General features: G+C 42.3%; 1 protein-coding gene across 1 annotated transcript in view; it reads right to left on the minus strand.

Annotated features, from left to right (window-relative positions):
- Positions 1-362: 362 nt before the first annotated feature.
- The window catches only part of PARP9 (poly(ADP-ribose) polymerase family member 9), a 614,444-nt gene continuing 600,266 nt past the window's right edge, over positions 363-14,540 (minus strand). The window contains exon 10 of the mRNA XM_086957420.1: positions 363-1,064. Coding sequence (XP_086813546.1) covers positions 772-1,064 — 293 coding nt within the window. The 3' untranslated portion in view covers positions 363-771. The remainder of the gene's footprint in view (positions 1,065-14,540) is intronic.

The raw sequence follows: 14,540 nt of genomic DNA on the forward strand, positions 1-14,540 counted from the left end.
TCCATCATAACAAGTAATATTATTGTTGATTTAGAAAATTATTTTTCTTATACCAGCTGGTCCTAGGTTTGTGTAAACAGCTGCTTCAAAGAAACACTGAAAGCTAAAATGCGTTAGGAGTAACATAAGTCACAATGAAGGAAGTTTATCATCTTTTTCAATTCATTATTAAGCGCAAACTGAGAACACGCGTTAGGAGTAACATAAGTCACAATGAAGGAAGTTTATCATCTTTTTCAATTCATTATTAAGCGCAAACTGAGAACACAATGTCCCACAGAAACACATGTATCAGAGGTGTGTAAAACTAACATTCAACGAACCATATAACCATACCAACTGCTAAGAAGGGCAGAAGTCCATTAGTGTTTAATACGTTTTATTTGATTGAACATTTATGTGACAGGAATTACTGTTGTTCTTAGTATCTTCACTGTTATAAAACACAACAAAGTTCAATTTAATTTAGAGCGCAAATCACTGTGATTATGTATTTTTATACATGTGAAGACTCTTTAGTGTGCGTACATATATTTCTCTCTCTGTATTAATTATATATCATGACTACAACTCGTTTCAAACAAAAACATGGTGTATGAGAACAAAAAAGAACAGTTATCATGAAGGTCACAAGCAATTTCTCTAAGAGTATAAAAAGTATCGAAAGATGAACCAGCTATTAAAAACTCTACAATTTGCAAGCTTTATCATGAATCATATTATTGATCTTGCAGTAAAGGTAGATCAGATCTGAGCTGTAGATTTATGTTTCTATCCTATTCTTTTACAAGTAAACAAGAACAGTGGAACGGCCTGGCTGCTGTTAAAAATTACAAAGGTTTCTGGGGTCGTTGTAACATCTACAACACTGTCATGCAAATCCATGTAATCTTCGCCTACTGGAGGGGGCAGAATGTAAGACTCTTTGCCTTTGGTGAAGGAGCCTGTGATTACTTCAGCTTGGAAGATGTAAACATATTGCTCCGGAACGGACATCTGCTTGTTAATTGCTTGGAGACGTTTAAGAGATTTACTAAAATACATTCCGGCTCCGTAGCGTGGTTCTGTGAAGAAATAAAAGAAATATGAGTCAATTACTTTTTTTGTCTATTGAATGGAGTGCAAAATGCAGGTGTGTCAAAAGTGAATCTCAATACGTGAAGGAGTACACCTTTGTTTTACTACAAATTAATACACAATATATCCTCCAGGTTTCCTCTATATTGTCTCAACAATACTGATGATCAAACCACGACATCTTAGTTCTCCATACAGCCGGAGGATTCCAAACCAAATCTCCAAGACACTATCAGTGGTGGCTTGTGTCTTTTGAAAAAGGTGAGGCGTAAAAGTTGTGCGCGAGTTATCTTTCGTGAGCGATCATAGCGAGCAAGCCTGACCGCCAAAAGAGAGGATCAGAGAAGAAAACAAGACAAGAAAAGTTTGAAAAAAGAGTGGGCAAATGATGCATTTCCAAGCACATTTGAGCAAGCAAGGGGTTAATAAATCAATAAAGAGATTTCATATGATTATGACATAGGTAGCTGCTTATTCAGCATATCCACAGAACTTCATAACAGTCTTTGTGATAACACCTCTGAATATGCTAGTGAAGTATCTTGCATCTGATTCTGTAATGCCAGCACTGACCAGTACCTCATGACAGGAGCAAGACTTATAAGTGTAATGATGGTGCTTGCTTTAATATTTATATGCAGTTTTGTACTGGATTTGGTTTCAACCTTTTAGTGTTTTAAGAGCTGTACCTGAAATAAGCTTAAATTGAAATCACATTCATAGCACCAGTTCCATTTCAGAGAATTCAACTTTTTAGTAGTTGACAATATTTTCAATATTTCTGCAAAAACACAACAGATCCTATTTGTGAATCATTTTGGCGGTCATTCCCCCTTCAACCGATTTAATGAATCTTCAAGTAATAATGTCTCCATTATGGGCTCTATGAGGCTGAATACTAGGGCAGACCCCGATGAACATGCAAACACAAGTGGCTTAACCACTTGCATGTGCACAACCTTGCATGTGCGTCTTTGACGCATTCACAACTAGTATGCCATAACGCTTCAGCTCCATCTATTTCTAGCAGCGCTAGGTACCCGTGTGTAACATTCTGTGTTTTGCTTTTCAGGCACAATCACTGTCACATGCTGTAATTCCTTCATAGGCGATTTTTATGACCCAAGTACAACCAAGTTTCCTGCACATATTTTCGAGATGATTAAATAACGCAGCATGCGGGCTCGGCAGATGTAACCAAAATGTGATGTAGCCTGTTGCATGCAGTAACGGGGCTAGCAGTGACTACTCCCCACAATATTTAGCAGTGGCATGGATTATATTTCTGCAGCAATGTCTATAAAACTTTGAGGTGCTGCAGTGATTTATGTACATTTGGGACCATGTATATTTTACAGAGCAATCACTTCTTTGTTCATATGAACAGTTTAGACAACTGCTACTGGCTCTGGCTACTTTCCACCACGGTCGGTAACGGCCGAAATTACCGAATTTCGGCCGTTACCGCCCGGTATTAGGCTTTTGAGATGTAGGGGCCTAATTTAAGGATTCGCTAATTTACCGTATCGGTAATTTAAGGCATCAGTAAATTACCGAATTCTTAAATACCGAATCGGTAATTTAAGGAATCGGTAAATTACCGAATTCTTAAATACCGATTCGGTAAATTACCGAATCCTTAATGTAGGAAACACTCAAGTGAGTGCTTTTCACTTTTAAGGATTCGTTATTTACCACCAACTACAAGTTGGTGGTAAATAACGAAAACCGTTAAGAAAGCAATTTTGTGCTTTTTTAACAGTGCCATGTGGCAGACGTACATGCCCAAAGGGCATGAACGTGAGCCACATGTGCACCCATGCACTATTCAGGGGTGAAACAGGGTGTCAATGTGACACCATGCCACCCTTGAATGCGTTCCCCCATTACCAAATTGGTATTTACCGATTTGGTAAATCCCGTTCATAGGAATGAATGGGAATTACTGAATCGTTAAATACCGATTTGGTAAATACCGAATCGTATCGATTCGGTAATACTTACCAAATATTTACCTACATAGCATTTACCGATTCTAAAATGCCGATTCGGTAAAATCCGGTATTTTAGAATCGTTATATGTAGTTTACCTACATATGTCCCTAATTGTTTTTTTTCAACTTTAAAAGCGGGCCTGGCAAGAGGGGCAATAGGGTTTCTTCTGATGCAATTTCCACCGGCACCCTGCAGCGTCCGTGCAGTCCAATTGCTTAGCTATACCGTGAACCTGCCGTCAGTTCCGTTTATTTGAAGCAAAAGGTCAGGTCAAGTCAAGTCAAGTCAAAGAATTTATATAGCGCTCTACATACCCAGAGGGTCTCAAGGCGCTTGAGGAGGGGAGGGGAATTACTTGTCAAATATCCAAGTTTTAAGTTGCTTTCTGAATGCTAGGTGATTCTGAGTAAGGCGAAGGTGAGTGGGAAGGGAGTTCCAGGTTTTAGCTGCCAGGTAGGAGAATGATCTACCTCCCATGGTGGTTTTGTTGATGCGAGGTACAGTGGCAAGGGCTTGGTTGGATGATCGTAGCTGGCGGGAGGGGGAGTAGAAGGACAGTCGTGTGTTGAGGCATTCTGGTCCGATTTCGTAGAGTGCTTTGTGTGCGTGGGTTAGGAGCCGGAAGGTGATCCTCTTATTGACGGGAAGCCAGTGGAGGTTTTTCAGGTGACCAGAGATGTGTTCTTTACGCGGGATGTCTAATATGAGCCTGGCTGAGGCGTTTTGAATTCGTTGGAGTTTTTTCTGGAGTTTAGCGGTAGTACCGGCGTAGAGGGTGTTTCCGTAGTCCAGTCGGCTCGTGACCAGGGCGTGGGTGACAGTTTTCCTAGTTTCGGTGGGGATCCAACAAAATGTTTTTTTGAGCATGCGAAGAATGTTGAAGCAGGATGAAGAGACGGCGTTGACTTGTTTGTACATCGAAAGTGAGGAATCCAGGATGACGCCCAGGTTCCGTGCATGGTCTGTCGGGATGGGTGCTTTTCCAAGGGCTTCTGGCCACCAAGAATCGTCCCATGCAGAGGGGGAGGTACCTAAGATAAGGACTTCTGTTTTATCAGAGTTCAGTTTCAGACGGCTATGTTTCATCCATTCGGCAACTTCTTTCATTCCTTCGTGTAGGTTAGTTTTGGCGGTGCGAGGGTCATTGGTGAGTGATAGGATCAGTTGAGTGTCATCCGCGTAGGAGATGATGTTGAGGTTGTGTTGGCGTGCGATGGTCGCGAGGGGGCTCATGTATACGTTGAAAAGGGTGGGGCTGAGTGAAGATCCTTGTGGAACGCCGCAGATGACTTCAGTGGCCTCTGACTCGAATGGTGGAAGGCGGACTCTCTGGGTTCTTCCGGTGAGGAACGAGGTGATCCATTCTAGTGCTTTTCCTTGGATTCCAATGTTTCTGAGGCGCTGTAGAAGGGTGTTATGGCAGACTGTGTCGAAGGCTGCGGAGAGGTCGAGGAGGATGAGGGCGACTGTGTCTCCATTGTCCAGTAGGGTTCGAATGTCGTCTGTTTCTGCGATGAGGGCGGTTTCAGTGCTGTGTTTGGCTCGGAAGCCGGACTGTGAGGAGTCGAGGGAGTTGTTGGCTTCGAGGAAGGCGGCGAGCTGGTTGTTGACAGCTTTCTCGATGACTTTGGCCGGGAATGGAAGGAGCGAAATGGGACGGTAGTTTTTGAGTTCGGTGGGGTCCGCTGTGGGTTTTTTCAGAAGGGCGCTGAGTTCTGCGTGTTTCCAGCTTTCCGGGAAGGTGGCGGAGTTGAGGGAGCAGTTGATGACGTCTCTGAGGTGCGGTGCTATGATGGAGTCTGCTTTGTTGAAGATGTGGTGAGGGCATGGGTCTGTGGGGGATCCTGAGTGGATGGAGTTCATCAGGCGGATAGTGTCCTCAGTGGAGATTGGGTTCCAGTCATTAAGGATGTTCGAGGGTGGTGAAGGTCAAGCAGATGGTTGGGTGGGTTGGTCTCCGGGTTGGTTGTCGAAGCTGTTGTGGATGTCTGCAATTTTGTTGTGGAAGAATGAAGCTAGGGAGTCGCAGAGGGCTTGAGAGGGGGTGATGTCGTTGGAGTTGGCCGAGGGATTGGTGAATTCCTTGACGATGTTGAAAAGTTCCTTGCTGTTGTGGGCGTTGCTATCTAGTCGGTCCTTGAAGGCAGTTTTCTTGGCTTTTCGGATCAGTTGGTGGTGTGTGCGAGTAGCGTTTTTGAAGGCTTCCTTGGTGCTGGTGGTTGGGTCTTTTTTCCAGGCCTTCTCCAGGGAACGGCAGAGTTTCTTGGATTTCTTAAGATCATCGTTGAACCAGGAGGCTTTCTTGCTGCCAAGTTTGATTTGTCGTTTTTTCAGTGGTGCTAGGATGTCGGCGCTGTTGGATAACCATAGGGTGAGGTTGGTGGCGGCTTGGTCGGGGTTTGAGGAGTGGGCGGGAGGCTTTTGAAGAAGCGATGAGGAGATCTGGTCGATGGTGATTTTGTTCCAGTTTCTTTGCAGAGTTGGTTGGGGGTGGTTGTTGGGTTTGGGCTTGTTGTAGGTAAAGTGGACGCAGCTGTGGTCAGTCCAGAGGAGAGCCGTAGTGTGGCTGAAGGAGACATGGTTGCTGGAGGTGAAGATAGGGTCGAGTGTGTGACCTGCGATGTGGGTGGGGGAAGTGACCAGTTGTTTAAGTCCGAGGTTGGCGAGGTTGTCCAAAAGGGTGGTGGAGTTATGGTCGTTGCTCTTTTCAAGGTGAAAATTGAGGTCGCGGCTGTCTAGAAATAAGAAATGCTTCCTCACAAAGCTGCTACTCCTGGAAAAATGTAACAAAAATAACTGTGAATTGCCACCACTACATGAAAAATAATTAAGCAAACATGGTTTCATTCTTATTCGAACGAATAGAGGCTATCCCCAGGGTTCTCCCACAGCTCTCATCTGACTAGGGACACAAGCACAGAACCCCGTGCAGTCAGGAGCTCTCCCACTTCCTCGCAGCCTGGGGCTCTGTGGGTTGACTCAGTGAGGCCCGTTAGTGATTATTCTCACTTTACTCCATGCAGCTTATGCAGAACCGGGGAGCAACCGCAGCTCCTAACCTCGCCCTCCTCCTCCAGGGTATGTTCGTCTAGGCCCTAGGGTTAACACACACTGCAGCAGTGTTAACCGCATTGTTAACCGAGAGAAGAGGCTTTGTCAGGGCTCCTCGACACGCACAAGTTTTTGGCCAGGCCTGCCAGAAGTGCGTGGGAAGAATAACACGAGAATCATTCACGCATGCTTGCTCTGCATATGTGTAGGCACTCCTACCAACAAAAAAAACCGACATCCTTCGTAAAAGAGCACGTTGCTCTGCCATCAGAGTGGAAGGGGAGAAAAACCTACGAGCAGCTCTAGTCAAAAGCAACCATTAGCTTTTTGACTAGAGCTGCTCACAGCTTTTTATCCCCCTCACTGTGATGGCAGGGCAACGCCCCTTTTGCCCTTTAATAGCAGCCGCCCCAGGACACTATAGAACAGTTAATCTAGTGTTACAATAAAAACACAGAGCAGTCAATTCCTGTGTTCACATCATATAAGGGCCACATGGGAATATACAATACTTTGGCAAGACACATCTAACATGGAAGAGGGTAGAGGCTTGAAGGGTTTAAAGAATCTATCGGAGGCCACAGTATATCTGCCAGAAGTCTCACATTTTCCAAGCTTTTTCGGGCAACCCTGACTCGCACTGCATACTTTCTCTGCCATCATACACAGGTGCATGCCTCTGTTCTATGTGTCCAATGGAGGAAGACACGTTCCCCAGAGTTGAATTATATTTGGCCTTTTCATACTCAGATCCTAATAGCAGAAGAGGTTCTTGAATTTCCAAGGGGCAGACTCTCCCTACACTTAAAGCAATGCCATCTTCTCAGAAATCTGGACCGAGGACCCCAGTACTGTGCTTAGAAATGTCTTCACATTTTTCTACAACACCTTAACTGATGGACTCTGACACAGATTACTGAGAAAAGTCTCCTCGTTTGACAATGAATCTCACCATGACTATGTTTATTTGTTGTATACCCTATATACCAATTTCAATTGAATCAGGGTAAATAAACCCTCACCGATTTGCCTCCTGCCTGGGATATAACTTCACTTTTTCACAATTTAACACACTTACCCACAGATGCATCAAGCATCCATTTTGCGATTCCTTATTAGCGAAAAATAAGGATTCGCTAATAAGGAATAGCAAAATGCTATGCACGAAGAAATCGTTAAAAAAATTGTGATTTCTTAACATTTTTTAATTGCGACTAGCAAATTGCGAGTTGCAATTAAGGAATACCTCCCCATTCATTCCTATGGGCCTAGAGCCCATAGGAATGAATGGGAAGACATTCTCAATTTGCGATTAGCAATTAGCGAATCGCAAATTCAGAATACAATTTCAAGGTGCAGGGGTGTCCAAAGGACACTCTGTTGAACCCCTGAAATTAATCTGTACACATATGTTGCACACACACATGCCCTAAGGACATGTGTGTGCGCAACATGAAACTTTGAAAAATGCACAAAAGTGCATTTTTCAAAGTTTTTGCAAATTACCATGAAGTTCAACTTCATGGTAATTTGCTCCCCCTATTAGCGAAATCGCTATTTTTTTTTATTTTGTTGCCTTGCATTTAAGGAATCTCAATTTGGGATTCCTTAAATGCAATCGCAATTTAAGGAATCTCAATTTAGAGATTCCTTAAATTGCGATTTTTGCATTTGGGATGATGCATCCCAAATGCAAAAATACCGGTCGCAAAGGGGCAGATTCTGAGAATCTGCCCCTTTGCGACCAGATTTTCCTTTCATGCATCTGGGCCTTTGGGCCTCATCTATGGCAATTTAGCATACGGTCCACAGCAAGGCACCTTGCTGTACTGCCCTATGCCAAAATGAAAGGGCAGGAATGCACTGTATTTAAGCAAGACAGTACATTGCTGTCCTTTCTGTCTGCGGGGGCAGCTTAGCATCAACATAGGCACCCTTGAACTATGATGGGTGCCTCCGTTGCAGGCAGGATTGTTTTTGTGCTGAAAGGGTCACCTTCCTGCACAAAAACAATATAGAGAGGCGTTTTCAGAAAAGCAGCACACACAGAGAAAGAGGGGAAAAAAAGGAGAAATACAATTATTTCTCATTATTCCTTCCTTGGGGAGGGGTAAGGTTTTGGTGCATCCCGAGATTTATATGATTAAGTAAATCTGAGGCAGCCTCAAAACCAATGGGTGTTGCATTGGAAAACCCACTGCAACACCCATGGATCTCCTCCCTGGCACAGAGTAAGGCAGTGCAGCGAGTTGCGCTGCCTAGCCTTACTCCATATCTATGAGGTCATTCAAATCCACACAAAGTGGCTTTGTGTGGTCTCGTCGATATGGTTGAGAGGTTTGTGCCGCCGGAGCTTCAGAAAAAGTGATGCTCCGGCAGCGCAAGCCTCTCATAAATAAGTCCCAGAGTGTGCCTACAACCTCTTGCCTTGTATCCCGCAATTTAACAATGTCTGGAGCTTCACTGAACACTGTTTTACATAGCAATGATACTGTCTTGTTCACTAGCAGTTGGTACAGCACTCTATTTGAACCGGGTAGTACTTTGCAGATCCAATTGCTTACCAACGTTTTGTGCAGGACGTTTCTAGTGATTGTACATATTGTTGGGAGGCTCAAACCTACAAGGGTTTTCCAAACAATTCTCATCCTACACATAAACCACTTTAGAGGCCCCAATCAAGTCACACCCACAAAGTCTGTTCAGATCTCTAGGGTTACCCAGCAGAGCTGTGTCCCAAAGTGGGGTCTTTAGAGTCATAATTCCTTTACATCCTGTAGTGGCCATCCAAGCTCGTATTGCTGCCCTGGTGGGGGTGGTGAGGCCATATGAGACCATCCTACAGGCATCGCTAAGATATCCCCTCGTCCCAAGGCATACCTATAAATGGTCAAGTAAGGCTCTTGTTGGGGACAGAACACGATGACAACACCATGGCATTCAAAAGTACTAAGTAGAGGGTCCAATGATTCTCAAAGAAACATTGTGACATCATGCCTCCATTTACTGAGGGATGCCAGCGATATTCTATGGCCAACCCCATTCTCGAATAGAATGGGAACCACAGAATAGCGTTTCATAAACAATTTATAGGGAACCCCTAAATGAAACACTCTGCTAACTTTCAAGAAATTTAGGAAGGGCAGTCATTTTAAGGAGAGCCACGCTACTCAGCAGGGTGAGGGAAGAACCCTTCTATAGGGTCCATCCTGTAAATTGGGCTAAGGCACTAACGATGCTGTCAGCCATAATTACGTCACTAGCCATTCTAACAAAAAAAAACAACAAACACAAGCCCCAGGTAGTCTCTCAAAGTAGATATGCGGTATTAGGTAAGATGGTGTCCCTTGTCAAAGGGAAAAGGAGTGTTCTCCAGTTCATGCCAAAACCGGAATAATGGCCATAAACGTGTAAGGAGGTATCAGGGTCAGCAAGGTACAACAGGAGTTCAACCACATATAAGGACATCCCCTAATCCCATTACGAATGCCATCCAGTCCCCTATTGTAGTGCATTTCACAAGACTGGAGTTGTTTTTATGCTCGTTGGCTGTAGAGCTTTAAAATTAACGTTGAACCTGCAGTTTTTATATTACTGTGACATTTGTTTTCAATATATGATTTATACTCTCAATGAGTGTTTGAAAATCACAGAGAAAAAAAGAATGGTATTTTTTTTTTTTACCAGAGGTGGGCAAGTCTGTCCATTTGGAGACTTTCGATAAAATAACTGACAAACAGCATTTATCCATCTACTTACCAGAACGGCTAGCCAAAGGACATAATTACAAGAATTCACTCGGTTTACACGGCACAACCTAGTTTACCCACAATTAGCATTTTACCTGAGAATATTTAAGGGGAAAATAGAGATGACTTTTTGATGAGTTACTTACCTGTGTTATGTGTAGTACTGTGCAATGGGTTCTTTCCGTCAATACCTCCTGTGAATATCTGATATCTCATTAAAAGGTTTGCACCATGGTTGTGAACATCTTGTACCTTTTACTTGCCCTTTACACTGCTACCCTCGATCATGGCTGCAGACACATCCAAACACTAGTTCTAAACAAGCATTGGCAAATTAATACAGGGGCACTGTAATGAATCAGAAACGTACTGTATAAACAATCAGTCTGAAGCACAAATTATAATCCAAATGTAAATGACCCTCATCATGAAAAAATCATAATAATGAAATTATTAGCATGACCCACCCTCTGCTTTACTCCCCTGATCAACTCCCGTGTGTAATGAAATGAAAAGAAAGGATGTGAAATCCTCACCCTAACCGTCGTGCTCTAAAGCACCAAATCAACAACTTTTCCCACTAATGCATCCTGTTTATTAATCCAGTGTTTGTTACAAAACAGAAAGAAGACACTATGTCGTCCTAATGCTCTCCCCTTACCTCATGCTGTTCTAACACATTTCAGAATGCGATAATGTTCACTATACCTTGCTGCCAAATCCAGTGGCTTCAAGAATACGTGTCTTCTTGCATGTGTAGCTAAAGTGAAAAACCGCCCATCACGCTCTTCTTAAATCTCACGCGCTCATGTGTGCTGAATGAAAACCCTTAATTGGTTCCAAACCCCGTGGCCTCTTCCATTCACTGAACTCATTAAGCAAGAAACTAACTCTCCCATAACCCACTATTGCGGTGATTGAAACCGGTGCACTAAACTAAAAATTACTACATCCCAAAATCCACGGTCACAATAAATAAATAAACCTTTTACACTAAGTGTTCCAAATCCTCAAGGATTTGTAGTAATTCCTCAAGGATTTGGAACACTTTGTTTAAAAGGTTTATTTATTTATTGTGACCGTGGATTTTGGGATGTAGTAATTTTTAGTTTAGTGCACCACATGCAAGAAGACACGTATTCTTGAAGCCACTGGATTTGGCAGCAAGGTATTTGATGCTTTAGAGCACGACGGTTAGGGTGAGGATTTCACATCCTTTCTTTTCATTTCATTACACACGGGAGTTGATCAGGGGAGTAAAGCAAAGGGTGGGTCATGCTAATAATTTCATTATTATGATTTTTTCATGATGGTCATTTACATTTGGATTATAATTTGTGCTTCAGACTGATTGTTTATACACGTTTCTGATTCATTACAGTGCCCCTGAGGAAGAACCTAAAAGAGTTTGAAATGCATTGGGCTTTGACTGTGCTGGCTCGATGGAATGTTAAAAGCACGTATCATTGTTTAAGCACGTTTGGCGACAAATGATATTTGAAAATGCAGAATAAACATTCTATTACCATCTGCCTGTCTCCGGAGTGAATTGATAAACTGTGACTATTTGGATTATCACACTGGTTTACTATGGAGTCAATTGGATTACTAGAAGATACATGGTTTACGCTGGGAAAAGTTTCCTCATTATCGCTGTGCAGCAGCGGGGCACCAATGTTGCCACTTTTGGAAATTAACTACTAGAGAAGTGGCATCTAATGCTGAGAGATAAGCGTGTGTTGCGTGCGCGATAAGGAAGGATTAGTTACTTACCTGTAATCCTAGTTCTCTTCCAGGGGTATCCTCAAAGTCATAAGCATTAGAATATTCCCGCCCATGCGCGGGACCCCGGAAACACTATATTACATGTGCCTCATATATATATATATATATATATATATATATATATATATATATATATATATATATATTCACTGAAAAAAACATAGGTTTGACACCAGTTATAGTTAGCTGGAAATTTTACTGACATAAAACCATTGAAATTCCCACGTTATAGTTAGTTGGACTCACTATAACTTGCGCGCCTGCAATGTACTGCTGATGACGCCACATATTACATCACTCATGACATGGTCAGTGACATCACTCATGACATCACTGATGACACCATCCAGTGAATGTGTGTCTTTCTGAAAAATAAATATGTTTTATATATGTATATGAAAAAGGACGATGGAAGAATAAATGTTTAAGTAAGTGTCTAAATGGATGTTTAAAAAAAAAAGATTAGTTAACTGGCTTATTAAGTGTATCTTAGTGAATACATATATTAGCGAGTAAAGTTTAAATATTTAAATATATGTATCAGTGTTTCACTTTGTATATAAGTGGCTGCATGGGTTGGTGAGTAGCTACATGTGTGTGTATATGGGTTATTAGATATTTTTTTAGTATCAGTATGAGTGTCTGTATGGTTTGGTGGGGGTATTACTTAGCACATAGATGCATCAATGACTGACTCACTGTTTGTATGTGTTTTGAAGACAGCATATGTGCAGGACTGTATGGGTGGATGAGTGTGTATATGTGTGTGTTAGTGAGTGAATGACTGTCTCACTAGTGTCTTTATCAGTAACTACATATGTTTTAATCTAGTATATGTGAGTATTGATGTATATAAGTGAGTATATGTGACAGTGAGAGATTGTAAGAGTTCCTGTTTAACTAAGTTTGTGTTTCTATAAGTGATTGTTTAAGAGAGTAAGTATGTGTAAGTTTCCTTAGAAGTAAGGTGGTAGTGTGTGTATAGCTGTATGTGCAAATAAATGGATGTTCAATAGTTTATTTGCATGTGTGAGTAACTTTTGGATGACTGTCGGTGTGTAATAGGATGTATAGGTGTATCACTACATATGATGAGTGAGTATATGTATGAGTGACTATATAGAACTGTTGGTGAATGAGTGGATGTGTATATAGATGGTGGAATTACTGAATTGGTTGTTGTAACTGGTATGGGTATCTCCTTTTTTTTGAAAATGTTAGTTTCTATTTTTGAATATGTGTTTCAAGGGTTTCATTACACTGAAAGGAGGTCTGTCCCTCTGTCACAAGGATGGTGTCATCAGTGATGTCATGAGTGATGTCACTGACCATGTCATGAGTGATGTAATATGTGACGTCATCAGCAGTGCATTGCAGGCGCGCAAGTTATAGTGAGTCCAACTAAGTATAACGTGGGAATTTCAATGGTTTTATGTCAGTAAAATTTCCAGCTAACTATAACTGGTGTCAAACCTATGGTTTTTTCAGTGAATTTCATAGGTTTTTTAAATGCTAATTCCTAACTATAACTGATGTGAAACCTATGGTTTTTTCACTGAATTTCATAGGTTTTTTAAATACTAATTACTAACTATAACTGATGTGAAACCTATGGTTTTTTCAGTGAATTTCATAGGTTTTTTAAATGCTAATTCCTAACTATAACTGATGTGAAACGTATGGTTTTTTCAGTGAATTTCATAGGTTTTTTAATCGCAAATTTCTATTGCTATCAAATATAATATTTTTTTAATGAATCCCATATTGTATATTTATGTAATACTATTTTTTATATGTATATTCTTTTGTTTTTTTTGCCCTGGAGCGCTCCCGGTGCGCGTACCGGGGAGAGCGCCGGTCAACGCAGTCTTGCGACGCGCCCCGGTGCGCTTCCCGGGGAGCGTCCCGTTAGCGCGTTTGCCGCGAACAAAAACATCATTGTGACGTATCGCGTAGCCGCGTCCGCGTGATACGCACGGCGTAAGCGCACCCGGAAGCAGCCACGCGCATACGAACGCGCTACGTAAGCGCCCCGGGTCGCGTAGCGTAAGCGTGTCGAGTCATGTGACCTGAAAATAACACATTTCATTGGTTCAGAACAGTTTTGGTTTCCAAATGATGAAGGCCCGAGTCATGTGACCTGAAAATAACACTTTTCATTGGTTCAGGACAGTTTTGTTTTCCAAATGATGAAAGCCCCCACCTTTTTTCCTCATTCTCACTTTGTACTTTTAGTGAGGAAGACCTGTTGAAAGACCTCTCTGTACCTTTTTGGACTGAAAAATGGCTTCAGTAGCAGCAGCAGCATCTCAACCACCACCACCACAAGGACCACCACAACACCATAGTGGTGGAGATAAAGAAGAGGAGGAGGAGGAGGAGAGGAGGAGGTTCCTGCCTGAGGATACTACCCCATATAAGCCAAAGGAGCACATTGTCTGGGAGTTTTTTTCCATCCCAACGGACCAGAAGAAAGTTAATGTGCGAAAGGTGACTTGTCAAATCTGTGGCATTCAACTTTCAAGGGGGAACCCTAACAAAAAATACTCTTTTGGCAACAACACCATGATTCGCCACATGCAACGCCGGCACCCTAACAACTATGCTAGGGCAGAGGTCAGGGAACTGGCCAGAAACCCACCCCAATCTTCTCCCAGCACCTCCTAAAGAAAACAACCCACTCCATCGGGTCCAGAGGCAAGGGAGTTGATCCCAAACATTCAACCCAAGTTTGGCGAATTTAAAATCGTTTGCATATTTTGTGGAGGGACAATTAGCTATGGTGAGCAAAGCATTAAACTCATCAACCGTGCTGGTGACAACCACAAGTGCCCCAAAAAAACGTAATTTTTTTCAGATTTTTTTTGCTCCAGTTGAGCCATT

The sequence above is a fragment of the Lissotriton vulgaris genome, chromosome 2_1, assembly GCF_964263255.1.
Source record: "Lissotriton vulgaris chromosome 2_1, aLisVul1.2, whole genome shotgun sequence".
Classification (NCBI taxonomy): Eukaryota; Metazoa; Chordata; class Amphibia; order Caudata; family Salamandridae; genus Lissotriton; species Lissotriton vulgaris.